The 18598-nt window shown below is 39.3% G+C and overlaps 1 protein-coding gene across 1 annotated transcript in view; it reads left to right on the top strand.

Annotated features, from left to right (window-relative positions):
• LOC139685718 (metabotropic glutamate receptor 6-like) overlaps positions 1-18598 on the top strand; it is a 310525-nt gene that overhangs the window by 252783 nt on the left and 39144 nt on the right. Inside the window, exon 4 of the mRNA XM_071582751.1 lies at positions 13358-13527. Coding sequence (XP_071438852.1) covers positions 13358-13527 — 170 coding nt within the window. The remainder of the gene's footprint in view (positions 1-13357; positions 13528-18598) is intronic.

Genomic DNA, 18598 nt, shown 5'->3' with positions numbered 1-18598 from the left:
GCAGTGATTTGTTACGGGGTCTATCAGGCATCATGTGGTTTCATTTAACTACCTGTTAGAGCCGGGGGAGCAATAACAAATTCATTTTCCTTCCGAGAACAGGGCATAAAAGTCATTACCCCTTGCACGGAAACAATTTTTGACCATACAGTATGATATTCAACGGCGCGAAACCAAAATGAAAGCTACACCACAAAGCTCACACCTCCAGGATTCCAGAGGAAGCGTTTTCATTTGCGCCAATGTGGACTCGTGCGAGGTAGACACTTCACTTTGCGCCCCAAACTAATGTTCATGCGAGCATTGCCCCAAGGCCATAGACCACGAACCCCGGAATTTTGCTCAGCATCCACCTCCCCGAGGTGGATGCTGAGCACAATTCCGGCGGCACCGAGAGATTCCTATCGGCGTCTTGACGCCATTTCCTCCCGAATATTCCACACAAGGAGTCAAGCCGATAAACGGCAGCGGTTATGGGGAGAGAGCATGGGAAGTTTCCAGGTGGGCCCCCCGCCACGCCGGCAAATCGCAGTCCGCAGGAGTAACATCATGACGGCCGGGAATCTTCCAATAGCAGCCCCGAATGACCGCGCATTCCGAGGCGATCAAGATCTAAAGTCAAGTATGTTCACTCCTGACTGAAGAACATTCTAGTTTCTCTACTGACCCTTCCCCTCCACACGTTCTCTTGTTTTCCCTCTTGAGATACTCTCGTCAGCGGGAATGCGTGATCTGAATCCCTGCCGAAGAATCCCTTCATATAAACATTGCTCTTTCGGGCCTTTTATCGTTTTCAAAACCATCGTAGCGCAATTTCATTGAATTCATTATTTGAAACAAATTTCAGTCCACTCACACTAAGACATTTTTTTTACATTTAAGTCGACATCCAGTTTTGAGTCAACATGTTGGCTCCCTTTCACCTTGTTTTAGTGAATTTCCTGACTAAGTTTAAATGCATGTTTAAGTATCTCAGTAAAATCATTTTTCACGATTTGCAAAGTTAATAGTTGGTAATAATTGATTAACAATTCTTCTGAGATAAAAATAGCTATATTTCTATTTCAAGATCCATTTGAGATGAATTTTTAGAAAGACAGATAATTATCAGTCAAGCCGATGACTTATTTCCTCGGAACTAGCCGCCTCTCCTGAATTTAAACACAATCTGTGAACATTGCGACAATGGTGGGTGATCTATCAGGTCCTCGTATTGTCAGGGAGCGCAGATGTAGATCTTTTAAATCATGTTCACTTGGGCTCATTTCATCTCCAAAGACATCAGATTTCAGATTCCTATTGACCCAAAGACGCTTACATACATATTTCATTTTTATTGGTGAAACGCCAAGCCAATGGGGTTTCCGTTCTCTTGCTTTCAGGGATTTTTCGTTTTCTTAGTTATTTGCCTCGTGGGTGCCTTAGTCCTGCGACCATTTTTTGAGCAATGAAGTGATTATTTCTTACTGTGCATGTATTTTATGTTTATCTTTTAATCTTATATTTTCGAATAATATATATGCTTAGATCACTCTTTGAAAACTTGATTGCAAGTATGAGCTCATGTTTGTTTCTCCACTTCTTTACCGGCGTTGGCCTATCTATAAAAGGCATCTATATATCTATCTATATAACCTATCGTACTGTTGATCAGAAAGAAGAATAGGTCTCACATATAGATCTATCCTAATATTCAAGTATATGCGCCCAACTGGTCCTTCAGATAAATGAAGGTAACGATATTTCAAAGGCAAAACATGGGAAATGCCCAGCATTCGAAGTTATTTTTTCTTTACTTCAATGCGTGAATGGGTTTAGTCCTCACACATGCCCTTTTACATTACCAAATCACTCAAACCATCTCACGTTCCGAAATTGGAAGAGTTGATCTTCTGTCACGGTCACACACCGCTTCCGCCCACTCGTCACCCACTTGAGTCTCACGCTATTCACTCCCTCGTTAAATGCCTGCTCCGTTTCGGTGATGCTGCTCTTTTTCTACCCCATATGTCCAAAGGAAGCCTTTAACCATGACCTTCATCCCACTCCCCCTCAATGGGCCAGAACAGGGTTCACATAGCATTTTCATTGCACCTGTCCAAGTAATTGGATTCCCACTGTACATCTACGCGGCTTCTAACATTTCTGTTTCCCAGCACACCATTCCCTTCCTTGTGTGCCATTGCACTTTTAACAGTGTTCTCGTTGAAATTGCGAGCAAAAAAATTTTATTAACGAAATCATGATTTGTGTTTTACAAAGCAATGAAATAAACGACTATTTCACATTAGTACGTCCAATCCGTTCACTCACACAGACAGCTACAATTAAAAAAACCTTCTTATCGTCCCTTAATTTCATAAACACTTTTCTACCCTTGTGGCGCCTTACCGCTTTTGACGTAGAGATACTTCTTCTGAGATGAAACCCCAACTACGTAGTTTCCTGCGAGCTCAAAAAATTATATTTTAGAATGCATACTAGAGTTTTGGCTACATCTTCTATTAGAGGCAGAATAAACAGTAGAATCTTAATTTTCCCTGAACTGAACTTCGACTATGCATAAATCTACATAATACGCTATGTATCCCTTAAATGTGCTTATGAAAGGGGATATGATATAATCTGCAGTGAAAAAATTAAGGAAACAGTGTGGAATCAAGCTTGATACCACGCAATTTTTTTCGTAGCTATCCGTGCCTTTAGTTCATGAATTTTCCGAGAAAACAACTTCCCTCAACCCATTTGTTCGCTAACATTAATCTTCAGTGTCGTCATTATTTGGCAACATAGCTGCAACGTGACTTGTACCCTCAAAGTTAAGAGCATAATTGCCACATTTTTTAATCGACCTTTGTAGTGATGGTTCTTCCAATCGACTCCTATCCCCGGTCTATTGTGTGACGTTTTGTACTCGTACAGTTCCGTAATGTGGTTGTTTCTCTTAGAAGACATTCAATAAACCTTCAAATAGATACTTATTCTACTCAGACGTAAAAAATGCTTTGCATGCATGCTTTGGTAAATGATTATAACTTTCTTGACTTCCGTAAAACTGAATCCTCTGTTCAGTTAATTTCATTTAGAACAAGCATTGAAAGAATCGTAGTAAAAATGCGTAGCTTTGAAAGTTTGAAAGTCATGCCTGGTATAGGTGTTTCGCGATCAGAAATATGGATTTTTCTGTGTGACATGTTCACCTCCATCTGAGTATTTATATGCAAATATAGACTCTAGGAACTTAAATTTCCGTATTATAATACGCATGAAAGAACAGGATATTATAGCTATATTCAAGACCAGAGCTTTTCTGAATTTTTTTCTGTCAAGTTCCAAAATAACAAGATATAGTAAACGATAGATAGAATTACTCTCTAGCGATAATTTCTGGTAAGCAGACAGCACTTCCGAGTTGGAGTGCTGCGAGCTGGAATTTACAAGGAAACTATTCACATACAACCTATCCCACACTTAACCAAATATAAATTCCCTTGCGAATGATCTCGCGGGGAATCGCGTATATCAGAGGAGGTGCTGAACAGATGAGAGAATGCGAACGACAAAGGACGGTATCTTGGATAAACTGTCAAGCCAATGATCAGAACTGACGTCCAATACTCTCTTAAAAACGAAACGGGAGGAAATGGTAGGGAGTTGAGCGGATGGGAGGGCAGATTAAATAATGATTTCCCTCTCTCTTGGAGATTCCTCAGCAAGATTTTTACTCCGAAGAAGTGATAAGGGGAATGGGAATAGAAGGCAAGAGAAAGGCCATCAAACGCCAAGCAGCATCGGTCTTTGCCCGGCTGGGGTAGAGGAGAATCTCCACTCTGGCCCCGGGGGGGTATAGTTGAAGCCGGAGCGCATAGGAGTCTGGCGGACTGGCACAGATCCCCGAGAGTAGATCCCCTGGGAGCAAGGCGAGCCAGCTAGCAAGGGGAGGGAAAAAAGCGTGAATGTTGGATGTGGACCTTAGAATCATTGACTGCTTCTACAATAATCGGAAGGCATGGCATACGAGGGTTGGATTCTGTGCAATACTCAAGTCTGACATTTTCGAACTTGATTATGCATGGATGAAGACTAAACAAAGCCTTCGGTGATATAGAGTTAGGTTTTTAATATACGTAGGTCACGTGGCGAAAAAGGAATGGAAATAATGCCCCTCTTCCACTAATGAGGCAACTTGTTGAACACACACTTGTTTGAAAAATATTCGGAATACTTTTGTTAAGTGCAGTGGATGACAGAATGCTGTAAGGTCTGTGAGTAAAGTTTCCTGAGGAACTATTTTAGATTTACGGTGGCTTTAAAAATGTAGGATTTAGTTTTTTAAAAAGTCGAGGTGCCTATTAATATGCATTCTTGTTTTGATGCTGTAAATAATATGATCAACTAAATCAGCATCTTACATAAATGATACGATATCTGAAAGCAAAAAGGCAGGTGAAAAAGTTGTGGATAACACTTTTCTGAAGGTTTTTGAAAAATGCGCCCTTTAACCGTTATTATTTCAGTTACACTTCTGATAATGAGTCCAACTACCATCCACGTTTTCCATTTTATTTTATGATAACATTTTCAAACTTTTTCCGTAAAAATACGATTTCCTCCATCTGGGGTAGGCTGCAATTTCATCTTCCCAAATCATACATTTATTAAAACTTAAAAAGAAATCCGTTTTAGCCAGTGAGAATAATTAAACCCATGATGTATTGTGTCCTCATCAGAAATTAAAAAAAAAAATGAATGTTTAAGTTCCATTCCTTAGCCCCTAATACAGTCACAGTGATATATCTATCTACATTAGAAATTAAAACTTTTGAAGATGAGAAGCGATAGGTTTATTCCAGAAGGAATTTAATATATAACTTACTTTCGCATATTCCCCAAAACATATCACACCGGTCATGAATTTCTAGTTTTAAAATGACGACAAATATATACTGCTGAATTGACACCGTTTTGTGTCATTAATAATTTTATTGAAAAACTAAGCGTATACGGAGATTCAGTACGTTCGTAAGGACGCTAATCAAGTATATAGTTCTGTAATAAATCCATTTGCCTCCTCGTTAGGATTACATCTTCCCATTATTTGTTATTATTCTTAGAAATATTTTTTTCAATGAATCTTTTTTAAGTGATCTCATGAAATCTATCTCAAATCTGAATCCAGGCGTTAGTATTTAGCTTCTGTTCATACAAAAGTTGACTGTATTTCCAACTGGAAATAAAATTAGGAGTTGCTATTTCACCGAAAGTAGCACAAGACCAATTTTTAACCACATCACCAAAATTACTAGAGACAAATTTTCCTCCACATCCTTATACAGCTGACCCGCGCCTTGAACTTTTCTGGAAACTAATACTTTAGTCTCCAATTGTTATCACTAACCTTCAATGAGTCCTTATCCCTACTGCGCGCGACATCAAATGCACGCACTGAGCCCGCGTTCTGCTGCTTACTTCCCCGGCCGTTTTTAGGGAGGAGGCTGCGGCCGGTCGGGAGCCACTGGAAAACCTCCATATGGCGTGATTGAACCGCAGTGCGACACAAGGTAGAGGTCGGCTGTCTCGGGGACGAGGATACCCCTGCTTCACAGTCAACACCGTTTGAGGGGCATCCCATGTTTCTCAGGGACGAATACCATCCGCCCACACTCCCGCATGGCCTTCTTTCTACGAAGGAAAGGAGGCCATGGAAGCTGGCCGAAATCTTTGCTGTATGTAATGTCCCCTTCGAGTAAGACCCCCAACGAAAGGCGTTGCGCGGGGACCTTTCAAGACTATTCGAACGGTGGATAACCAGAAGAGAGATATTTTATGGAACCTTTTTCCAATTGTTTTTGATGGACGATTCGAGCATATTTCGGTCCAAAAAAATCAATTCACTGCTATTTCCCTGAATCTATGAACAATGGTTTTTTTTACCAAAACTATTTTCCCAAAGGAAAGAGAGTATTTTTTTTAGAAGAAACTTTGGCAGTTCTCCCCCTGAGAGATTAAATTGTTCCTTATTCGTTGAATGGGATTGGACATTTTTATTAGTATTCTGGAATTAATAGGAAATATTTCATGAAGGACACCGTACTGTTCAATGATAAAAATATGTCTGGAAATTTAATTCTTTAAAACCCATCAAATCTCTACACTCTTTTGGAAACATTTACAAAAATATTTTTGCAACCAGATATATACGTAATATGAATCACGTTTTGATTACTTGTGTTGCATACATTTCGATTATTAATCATCAATAAACAATGAACTTGAAAAAAAATCTTCATATCAAACATTATTCATCGGTTACTATGGCCATTGAAATAAATGGGGAATAATTAATTAGATCCACCAAAACCTTTCCCATCCAGTAATATCCCCACAGCAAAATAAAAAAATAATAGCATATAAAAGAGTATAGTGATATCTGTGAACCGTGAATTTATATTAACTAAACAAAGCATATTCCTTGTAATACTAAAATAATGTCTATAACAATATCGGGTGAGAAGAGTTTCCATTACGTTTAGTGACCTCCGAGAACAGATGAAAAAATTAGAAATCTATCATGTTACTCAGAGTAATTGAGAATGCATAACTATATCGATATCTGTCGTCCATATTTTAAATAACTGTGTCGCCTTTTCTTCCCATTATTGAATAATAAATAGGCCATTTTCAACTAACGTTACATGTCAAACAATACAAAGGTCAAGCCGTTACTCGAGGCGTACAGAACTTAACGTGATCTAAATAAATAATTGGAGGTGTATAATCGAGTCAAAGAATTCTGTACACCAGGGAAAATGTATCAAGGAAAATATGAGTACTATATACAATTCTGAACGAATATTAAGCAAACGGAAGAAAGAATGAGGGCATCGAAAAATACAATACCGTTTTCAATGTGCTGTCGCTTATCCATCCTAATGAATTTTACATCAGGATTTTCACCACCGCCGCGTCTTTAATTACCGAATAACTTAGTCGGGCGAACGCCCTGCATGATATGCTTGGGAAGGGTTTGAACGGGAATCAAATTGTAAGCTGTTTCCCTTTAACTATGACAAAAACTTGATTCAAAATGTGGGAGAAAGCTCAATTGATTGCCCACAGTCCCTAATTGAGCGCAGGGGAGCACATTCCCTACCAAAGGGCACGGAAGAGAGAGTATGCACTAGCCCGCAGCTATGCCATCGCGGCACCGAAGTGAGACGGAGCCAAGGGTGGTGGTGGCAAGGGAAGGATGTGGCGTTACAGTTGAGACAAAAGGGAAATATTTCCCACGAAATGCAGGTCTACGAGTAGTGAACCCTATCAAAAACCTCCTCGCACCCCACCTCCCTTAACTGTAGTCAAAAGTAAAATAAACCAGGGATGATTTTTACTTAAATAGGGAAAATTACAGCCGAAAAGATTAACCTATGAAATATTAATTCGGCCGAGGGGGGGGGATGGAAGGGGGCTTAACCTCTCTGGTTGCGGCCTCACGTCCAAAGGACGAGAGGGGCAAGGGTGGGTTCGGGCTTGGGGGTCGGATGGAGAATGATGCGATGGAGGGCGGATTGGATGTGTGAGGGGGAACGGTCGGTGAAGTTACGGAGCGAGATTGCATGGGTAGTGCGCGAGGGGATGGGCGAGGGTAGAGGTCTAGCATGAGAACGTGGGGTTTGGCATGAAAAAGAAAAGGTGGAGGGATTGATGAGGCGAGAAGGGAAGAGGCTAGTTGGGTTTGGGCAGGAGGGATTGGGCCAGGAGTGAATGGGAAAGAAAGAGAAATTAGGGAGGAATAAAATAGGATCGTGGAAGGAGGCGAGACGGTGGAAAATCAGCAGAAAACATGGAGGTTCGTGCAGTGGGGGCGGGGGGAAGAATGTGGGAGGGGAAAAAGAATGAATTTGGTGCGTGGAGGGAATGAGGGAAAGCGGAAGCGGGAGGAGTGTTGTGGGGGATGGAAACCTGTGGGGTAGAGGAGTGGGGGAGAGGTAGGAGAGAGGGGCAAGCAGACTAGAAACTGTAAGGCGGTGGGGGGCTGCCTTTTGCAATTATGGTAATTTGGAGAGGAGCTGGCCGACGTTCTTTTGATACCATCTCGGGAAAGGGAGACCATTATTTATTTATGTTAACTTGCGACTTGATTCCCGAGAGGAATTTGAGACTTTTAGGGCTCAGACACATTCCATGACCGCAGAAAAATCACGATACAACCGACGACCAAAAATGTGCCAAAGGATAAAATAGTATATTTGAGTTTTGTACGAAGGGCAGAGAAAGAAGGAGAGCTATAGAGTACATCATAGTCGTACTAGTGAAATCAAGGTGACGTATGGCGCCAGATGTATAGCACCCACTAGATATACTTTGAAGAATTTTGTGAAATATGATATTTACCGTTGTTCAAGACTTAAAAGCATAGGCATGGTAAATTTAATAATCTTTCCGGTTGAGAGCTATTATTTGTGCTGGATTTACACCGATTAGTTTGACCTTCTGATTTTCATAGCTCCCAGCTCGGCTCCAAATCTGCTTTCTTTATTCCACTCGCACCTTCTCTCTCCAAATCCCTCATCAAACTTTTTATGATTATATCAGGAATCCACAAATTGAAAATGCCTGAAAATTGAAAAATATTAACTTAGCGATATTATGACAGAAAATTAACAAATAATTGCAATCCAATCATTTTAAATCGATAACAGACAAATTCTTGCTTGATTAAAGCAACCTGAGGTACCTTTTTTATGAGTTTTATTCAAGTTAGAGATGAACCCCTTTTTACTAATGAGCGGTTAAAATCAGTAAAATCTCATCAGCCTTGGAAACGCTTAAAATGATCTAGGTTATCGAACTTTCAGCGATCTGAGTCAATCAAAATGGATCAATCAACTGCGATTCGTAAAATAAAAAATAATTTTTGATTTTCGCAATTATGTGGACGTCTTCACTACATATCATTGTTTTCTCGAATCGTAGATGGCAAGCGCCAATATGACATACATTTATGAAGGATTTTCAATTCTTAGCAAAAAAACATGATATTTTATTCCGAGTTGTGAATATCGAGCTGGGAAGAAGCCCGCTTTTGAATTGAAAGGCTGCAATTTCGTTTGCGAAGTTAAGTCTGAGCATAAAATGTGCATTAGTTGCTCGTGCTATGAAAAAATATGGGGTATGAGAAAGTTTATCATGACCTTATTAGCCACGGAAGTTGCTTTTGTTGTGCGGAAGACAAAAATTTACTAAATACTACTGAAATCCCATACTAGTTAAGCCTATTTATAATTAGCAGTGATAATAATTATCACATCCAACTTTGTTGTGGCATTATATTCCTAAATTTATCGACGGAGTCATCATGAAGAGTACGGTAATGGAATTGATAATTGCATGCTAATTGCAAAACGTTGATTGGTATTTAAATTCTAGTATGGTTTATGATCTAGTGGAATTGCATCGTCGTACATAATAATATTATCATTACTGCGCAATTAATACAGACAGAACTTCTTAAAGAGAGAGTTGTGGCATTTTTCCATAGTTAAATAGGATAAAATTGCACAAATTTTCTAATCGCGGTTTCAGAATTAGGGATACCTCCTATTTGCAGTATACCGATTAGACTTGAAAAAACTAATTAGAGTATTTAAAATAAGAATTTTTTATTCATATAAATTATTGCTTCACAATTTACAATGGTAGTTGCTTCCCTAGAATTCACAATAATACATCCGGTACGATTAATTTTACTGCTTATCTATAGGGAGCTCGTGTAATAATTTAAAATTATACGAAATTCAATGAATTGCCATTAGGCTGCTTGTTCTATTGTTGATCATTAAATTGAGTTTTTTTATTCTTTAACAATAAGATAAAAGGTTGGTGACACTGAAACTGTAAAATACAGGAATACTACTCACCAATTCCCAAACGTGCCACGTGAAATATATTATTCATGACACAGCTCAAATTTGAGAGGAAATACATGCATTCTCAAAATAACTTATCTGGTACTACTCGCATTTAATCATTTTAGTATTTTTCCATTCACAATGAGGGTTTTTTGTATCTTTCAAAAGTTAAGTTTCATTTCCCATGGGAAAACGTGAAAGCATCCAATAATCACGGATCGCCAGTACGGCAAAGACGTCGTCGGAGAGGATGGACTATGAGAGGAAGCGGATGAAGACAGAGATGCACTCGCTTCCAGAGAAGGGCATTAACGTGGCGGAGGGAGGCCCTGGAGGTCGGTGACGAAGCGGATGGCCGTAAAAACCTCCAACTGATCGCATTACTCGTAAATTTTTCTTTCAAAGCTACATGTTGATTCCATCAGAGGAAATACGCAAGTGTTCGTTGAGGGAGAGAAACTGTGTCATGATGCGGGGGAGTGGGGGTAGGCTGCAGGACTGGGCCGGACCCAGTATTTCGACCGAGTTGCCTGAGGGGAGCAGGGAGGAGAGGAAAGGGTAAGGGTGGGGGTAATGGGGAGGAGCGCTACGTGGGAAAGTTGCGGGATGATGGGAGCTGTGGAGGGGGAAGAGGTTAAAAGGGGATGAGGAGAGAAAGAGGCGTGGGGTAGGGTTCCCGTACGACAGCAGGAGAAAGGAGGCCCACGAGAAGAGGGTTGTTTTTGGGATATGGGGATGAAGGGCTGGCAAGGCCTGTGGGGAGGCGGTAGAAGAGGTTTTTGCAAGAGCTGGTGAGGGTAAAATACCAACACGGAATAGGGTAATCGGTGAGAGGGAGTACGGCTGGAGAGCAATCAGGCATCCAAGGAGTTGTCGCGTGGAAAACGGGAAAGGACGGCACATAGCGTACGCGGAACAATTTAGGAGAGTAAGGCATGTACAGTATGGAGTAAAAAAGCATTTATACGCTAACACATCATAATTTACAAGTCAAACCGTTAAGTCACACTCGGTTTTCTGTCCACCACACTCGCGCCATTTCCGTGCGGCTCGCGAATATAATTCGTAATGATTACTTAATATTGCCCACCCGGTTATCATGATGAGAAAAAGTCTGAAGCATACATGATTCTCCATCAAGCAAGATGTTTTTATAAGTGGGATTAACGATACGGTCTTTCTTCAGCCACCGATGCGCGGAAAATTTCAATTTGTGTGTCTAAACTAATTGATATTTACTTTGCAACAAAGCAGGCATTTCTTATTACCCTTTCATTGCTGACAGGAAAGTTTATATGATTTTTACTTACAGAAATATATTCTGTCTTTACCTCTCTCCATCCTACGTGTTGACAGCATTACGAGCCACATATTTTAGCTTTAGTGTACACTTCCGAAATTGAGTCATAAAATTGGATGTTCGCGGTAGTCGGAAACTAACATGCATTATTGCAGGATCGCATATTGGGATCGTTCCCGCGGATTATTGGGATGACAAATAGAATTTGACAATGGTGTAAGTACCGTGGATAATGAATTTCTCTGATCAGAATCTCTGATAATGGGAAAGCTATCATCAAGGCATCAGAATTACTTTTGAAACTATGATTAAGGCTGAAGTATGTCTTATGTGAAGGAACGCCCAGCATAGAACTTCTACTCGTATCAAAAGAAAAACCTAACCCAAGACACTCCAAAAACGAGGAACGCGAATCTCATAAAAGTGTGCTCCGAGAAATGCCTCTAGCAACATCGTTCTTTCTGTAAAACAATTACGTCTTACTCTGTCGGATAGCAAACAAACCTCTCAAAAAAACATTTTTTTCCAAATGGATTTCTTTCGCGATTCTAATTGTGTGACGAATAGAAATAGCGATAAAATTTACTTAACGACATTCAAAATTTAATGTGAAGCACACCACGTATTTCAAATAAGAGAAATGTTGACAAATAGAACGAAACTCATTTCAAAAAGGACAGAGTGAAAACTCACTTGATAGCCATTGTAAAGGGAAAATATTTCAGTTTGAACTGTAATATTACTGAAAATATTCTTTGCTTATCATTTTTTTATTTAATTTAAAAACTGCATCGAATTAGACTTCAGATGGTGATGGTCTCCGATGGAGGAGACACCAATGAAAACATTTATTAGCGATTTTATTTGTTCTAGGATTACGAAACTCCTAAGTGCCAATCGTTGATAGATTTATCATAGGAATGCATAAAGATGTTGTTCTTTGAAATGCAAATGTTAACCGAAGGAATTAAAGTAGTTGGCGGGGAGATATGGTTTGTAAAACTCACGCTTGTAGTCATTATGCCCAAAAGCAGGGTCGTTCAACGGACATAGGTCGCACAAAGGTTCCTCCCCTGAGGAACTCGAAGAAGGCTTATCTGGATTACCAGGGTACATGAACCAGATACAAAGATAAGAGAGGTGAAAGCATCCTTTTATGAAATTGCCATGCACATAGTCCACGTAGATCGGATTCGTGTTTCACCTATTACACAGCTATCCCACATACACAAGTCTGGATTCAATTCTAATGTCTCGAAGTGTTTTCAATTTGATTTAACAGCATCGTTGCAACTTCTAGTACAATTCACTCACCATCGAATGGGAAGTTAAGGTCTTGATCTACCTGCCTCCTTTTCTTAAGAGCCAGCTATATCCGTCGTCGGTGACCTCTCTTTCCATTTAGTTCTTCCTATAACCCCTATCATTACCCTAATCCTTTCTCCCCTAATTCGTACCATACTCTGACCACCTATCTTCTAACCCTTCATAAGAAAAGTTGACCTTGGCACATAGTCGTAAATTACTCCTGCAATTGGAATGAAGCGTTGAATTTTCGTAGTCTCCTAGGTGAGTCAAATAGTTTTAGGAGCGGGAGGTCCTGTGGGATTCCACTGAGGGCGGGAGGGCGGGAGGGCGACGGGGAAGATAAAGGGCAAGAAAGGACGGAAAAGGAGAGAAAAAAGGAGAGGGATTGCAAAGGGCAAGTGGTCAAGAGGGCGAGGGGTCAGGGGTGGGCGGGAGGGCTCGTAATGGGTGTCCCTGGGAAATGCGGTGCGGAGAGATAAAATGGCTGGGTGAAGAGAGTCGGGGAGGGGCAGAGGGCGGGTAGGGGCCCGGGTAAAGTGATGAGTGCATTACCTGCGAAGGAACTGGAGAGAGGGCCTTAGGAAAGGACGGGGAATCGGAAGGAGCCGTTCGCAGAGATGGATGTGTCGTGCTCCTCAATGCGAACTCCCACCCGTTCTACTTGCTCTCCATTCGACACCCCATACTCTCCCATTCGGCCCACAGCTTCCTCTGCACAGCTGCCCATTCGAATTCCATCCCTCTCCGTGGCTCTGAAGTCTACCTTCCCTTTCAGCCCCTTAGCCTCATCCCCGTATCCTTTCATTAAAAATCAACTCCTTGCTTTCTTCTCTTCCAGGGGATTGCATCATTCATAGAGCTCTCATCCTCTGCTGGCATTTGCATTGCCGTCTCCGAGAAGATTCTACGAAATGCCAAAACCGAAGATTTTGACCGCATCGTGGAGAAACTGTATACTAAACCCAATGCCAGAGGAGTGGTGATGTTTGTTGATGAGGATAATACCAGGTGAGTACGCATTTTTACCTTTTTTTTCGGGAAAATGTCACAGAAAAATAGAAGTATTTAAAAAAATATTTGCCACTTTGGACGGTCACCACAAAATAACATATTTTAATAAATATTATACATATTTCTCTAACTTCTACTGTATGTCCATTATTCACTGTTCCTTTGTTGAATTTTCTGTTTCCTTTGTCGTCACTCATTAGTTACTCAACGTTCAGGCAATATTCTTAGTAATTTCATTATTAATGGACACTTCAAGAGTCCACCAGCAGAATGAAAGCATGCCACGAAGCTTAAAATGAAAAAAATACAAGCATTAATCAGACGAGTCATTTACGATAAATACTCCAGATATTTTGTGGTAATCGTTTTGCTTCAAAAACTTTATAATTTATTATTTATCTTGAATTCCAAATGTAAAAATTGAAAACGTAACGGTTTGATTTGTTTTGGATAGTTTTTCGTCTTGAAAGTTTAATCAAGGAAACAACCGTTTTCTGCTCTCTGTAATTCACAAAAAAATAAAAATCTCGACACTTATAGTCAACACTATTGCGCCGCGTTTGTTACATAGTGGCAAAAACTTATGCATTAACTTATACTCAATTACCTCAAGTTACCTTATATATAATATTAAATTTCAATATTAAAGTTTCATCCCTTCGTTTAGATGACATTTCAAGAGCCATTTGAACTTTTTAGTATTAACAATACTTAAAAAGCAATTTCATTTGTTATTCCTATCAGTTAACAATTCATAATAATATTCAAAAGTTCCAAAGTGTACATTCGCCTTTACAGGAATTTTTATTCTTTGAAATTTCTGCATTTTAATGCATATAAGCGGACGACTCCACTAAAAGTTACAGGCGTGCGATGTACCGCGGTTCTATGAATTTATTCGTAATAGTAATTTAAATTCCCAAAATTAAGGTTGTTCTCCCTTAATATTCATTATGATCTGATACATTAAATATAAGATTAAATGCTTCCAATAAATATGACAAAAAAATCTAAAACATTAGCTTTATAATGAATAACATGCTTTCGAATGTCTCCCATACATGTCGGATAATATTTGGTAAATATACAATTTTACATCTGAAAATATATTTTTAATGATTACACGAGGGTATTTAAATAGAGTAGTATGCTCTTGGGAAATTTGGGGAGACATTTAATAAAGGCCAGCAGAATTATGGCGAATTCTAGGTAATAACTGAGACCTCCACGCCTTCCATTCATTATCGTTTCTGTTGGAGCGCAATTCTTATTTTTTCTGCCATATGAACTTTGACATTTCTTTATGATCAAACTAAAACGACCTATTGTAGTGCCATGTTTTCCTCTAAGCGTCATGATCTGACGTAAGATCAGAAATGCTGGCTTGCAAGTACATTTAGAGAACACTTTTTTCCTGGCGTTATCTTCATGCTACTGTAAGGAATCGTTTCACGTGTAAACTTGGTGAAAGGAGCATACATGGACCCAAAGGTAAGCTGAAAAAATTAATTTAAGATCAAAATAAAAATTACTAATTATCTTCACATAGTACCCTTGGGCTTCGGCACACCGATGCCACCGCCTCTGACATTCGCAGTACGCTTCCTGGAAGGCGTAGACGGGAGCCTCGTTCACGTACCTCGTCACGACCTCTTTGACGATATCCACCCTTTCAAAATAGTTGCGTTTCAAGCTCTTTTTTATTCTTGGGAACAAAAAGATGTCCAACAGTGTCACATAGGGGCTGAGGAGCGGCTGGTGCAGCGTTTTCCTGGGCCAGGTTCTCGGTCCACCACTCGGCATAGTGGGACTTGCATGGTGCATGCCCAGTTCGCAAAGATCTCATTCCTGACGCGTTGCCCTCTTTTCCTCAGCCTTTCAAAGACGTCCACGTAAAACTTATCGTTCTTTGAATGTCCCAGAAGTACAAACTCTTTGGTAAATAATGTCTTTTTAGCCTAAAAAGATGACCGGAAAAAGATTGCTTATTTTTGGGAGAGACCCTCTATATGTGAACAAATTCTTAAAAAGCTAGCATGCACTGTCTCTGAAATCATTCCGTTTCATTGAAGTTGGTATGATTACATTACAACATCCATGATAAAGTAAACATGTTAAATGCATAATCGAAAAGTTAAGGTCATTTTCAAATATTTATATATTAGTTGGTCACAACAAACAAATACGCATGCAGCGCCAACTGTTGATTGCTTACGAAGCCACTAAAGCTATTGTTTTGATTTATTTGTGGTTGAACGTACCATTACTTACACGATTGCCACAGAAAAGCTCTGATATTACAAATTATTTGCAAGGTGAGTACCGAAATTGCCTGCTGGTCAACACAAATAGCAAGTAATGTTGAGTGGAGGGGCGTGCTTCAACCGCCGTTGACATGAAAGGAACTTTTTGATCACTTGCCCAGCAGTCCTAACCTTATATTTAACAACTTTTGTCTCTTCTTGGACTTGAAACAGTGGCTTGGTGGACTACGGTTTGAAGAGGATGAGGAACTAAAATCCGCCGTTGTCAACTGGTTCAATCCCCAGGCGATGAACTTCTATGCTGAGGGATTACAGAAGCTGGTGAAGCGTTACGAATAAATCTTAGCAGCGAAGAACGATCATATAGAAAAGTGAAGTTTGTTTGCAGGAAACTAAAACCGCCAATTAAAACTATCTAATGAATTTTTTTATACATTATCATATAGAAAAACTAACCTTAATTTTTTAGTGTGCCTCGAATGATAACTACTACTTAAAATGGATCAATGTAACACCTCAATGAAACTCTTGTATATGGCAATAAATAATATTGTATATGAGTAAAGCAGTTATGTTCGTCATTACTAACATCGGAGTATCACTAATCACATTCGTCTATATTTCACCGGAATAATTTTCATGATTTTTCCGTTCTTATTTTTACCATTATGGCTACTGAACAACCAGATGTAATAATAACCGCAGGCTACAAAAGAAGATAAACTCATTTTGGTGTGTACTAACTTGCCAGTGTTTCCTATTTTGAGGTTTGTTCTATGTAAATTATGCAAGGGTGTACCGGAGTGTAGAACTCGTTTTAGAATTAAAAAAAACTAATTCATATTTTTTTTTAAATCGTTTTTTTTCTTACTACAAACCTTAAACTACTTATGTACACAGTTACAGCACAGCAACTTTTACATTTGCTTTGAGTTGTGATTAGTTTCTGTATTCCTGCTTCATATATCTCTGCCGCCATTCTATTGAGAGAAGTAGTCGCCTCTTATTCCAGTTCCTCATCACATTTGAGTTTCGTTCCTGACAAAACATGCATTCGTTTTGTAAATAAGCGAAAAACTGATGGAGCAAAGTCCGAGCTGTAGAGTGGATAGCTGAATATTTCCTTTTTTCAGATTAGTATTTGTTTTCTCCCAAACGCAGGAAGCCTAGTATTGTCGAGGAGTAGAACGCTTGTTTTTCCTTCACATAAAGAGCAGGCAAACTACTGAAATCTTTTGAGATTGAGCGGCGGCCACTCAAGTTGCAAGCGGTCCATACGGCGTGAACGGGTACTACTTTCCAGTATACCCTTGTGTTAAATAAAAGTCACGTTATCTTCCAAACAACAATCAATTATTAATATAATGGCATAAATTACTTTGTCCTTGTAACCAATTACTCATTTTTAGTTTACAAAACACAGGAGTGACATATATATATAAAAGTATATAATGTTTTTACTTGCTCAGGTTATTAATGTTCATCATTATGGATTTCGCCAATATATCAGCCCTGAATACCATTATTTTTTTCTTTAATGCAAACTTTTTCCATAAAGATATATAAATGAAATAAATAAGTGTGAAAATTTTAATATAACCGAATATGACCATTAAAATATTATTATTTAACCAGATAAGTTCTGTTACCGTCATCAATAGAAAATAAAGTTAAGGTCGTCGTCAAAACGCTCCATTCGAATCTCCAAACTTCAAGCCTCTTTCTCTCCATAGTTCCTCGATTCCACGTCTGATAGCATTTTAGATGACTGGTTTATGAATCTCATTCGGGGTCTCATTATAAAATATAGTTTTTCTCATTCATTTTGCTTTCAACTATGCATTCAATTTGAAATAATGGTTAAATTTCTTCTCGATGCAGGCCTTTGTCGTTCTTGTATTATCTGGAGATACTGGAATCTAATAGAAATGAACTCCAATCATCGAGAAATATCAGTTTTTGCCATACTATATATTACTTTTTTAACAGTCGATTTCATCTTTTCCAATTTCCATCTTTATCGTCATGTGACGTACGCATTAGTAATTGTACCACAAGTGACCGTAGACATTAATATTTCAATATAGGTCCCTTTCGTTGTGCGATTGTGGGTCGCGATAGTCCAGGGAGTAGACCGTTGGACTACTGACCGGAGGGTTCTGGGCAAGTCTCTGGGCACCTGCAGCTCCACCCAAGCTATGTGATTTTTCGAGTACTAGATCTTCCTGGGAAACCATAACCGGCACAGGGAAAGGAACTGGCCCCCCTAATGTGTGAATTGCACACGCCGTCGGGCTTAGTACTGGGTGAACTCTACCATCACTTACCAAACCGACTTTCGGGTTGATTACTGTGTTTATGGTTTTTTTATAGGTCCCTTCATTCTACCATTGCGTATCGCCATTCGCTGTTCGTTCAAGTGCAACGTAGGTAACCTAGGTTTGTACAAAGTTGTTAAGAACAACGTAGAATTATCACAAAACTATTGGAAGAATTAGGATGAGAGCCACTAGTTGACCGTTTTTTTATAAACAGGGTAAATTTTATGTGTAAATTTGAAGTTACTAATCTGAGGATATTTAAATCATATTACAGGCCCCGAAATACTATGGTTTATCAAATCATACGCGTAAAATCAAGGAGATATATAGTAAGTAGAATGGATGGATTAAAAATGTTATTTCTTCCTCGTATTATTAGAAATCAAAATAGATATGACCACAGGCGCGAAGGAAATATTTATCATTGGCAGTGCACATATTTTGGCAATATCTTTCATGTTTTTTTTAAATAGACTCATCTGT

Source organism: Hetaerina americana, unplaced genomic scaffold (assembly GCF_022747635.1).
Source record: "Hetaerina americana unplaced genomic scaffold, ioHetAmer1.1.p SCAF_12, whole genome shotgun sequence".
In the NCBI taxonomy this organism is placed as follows: Eukaryota; Metazoa; Arthropoda; class Insecta; order Odonata; family Calopterygidae; genus Hetaerina; species Hetaerina americana.
Note: the sequence above shows the minus strand (reverse complement) of the source record. Positions and strands in the feature narration are given on the sequence as shown.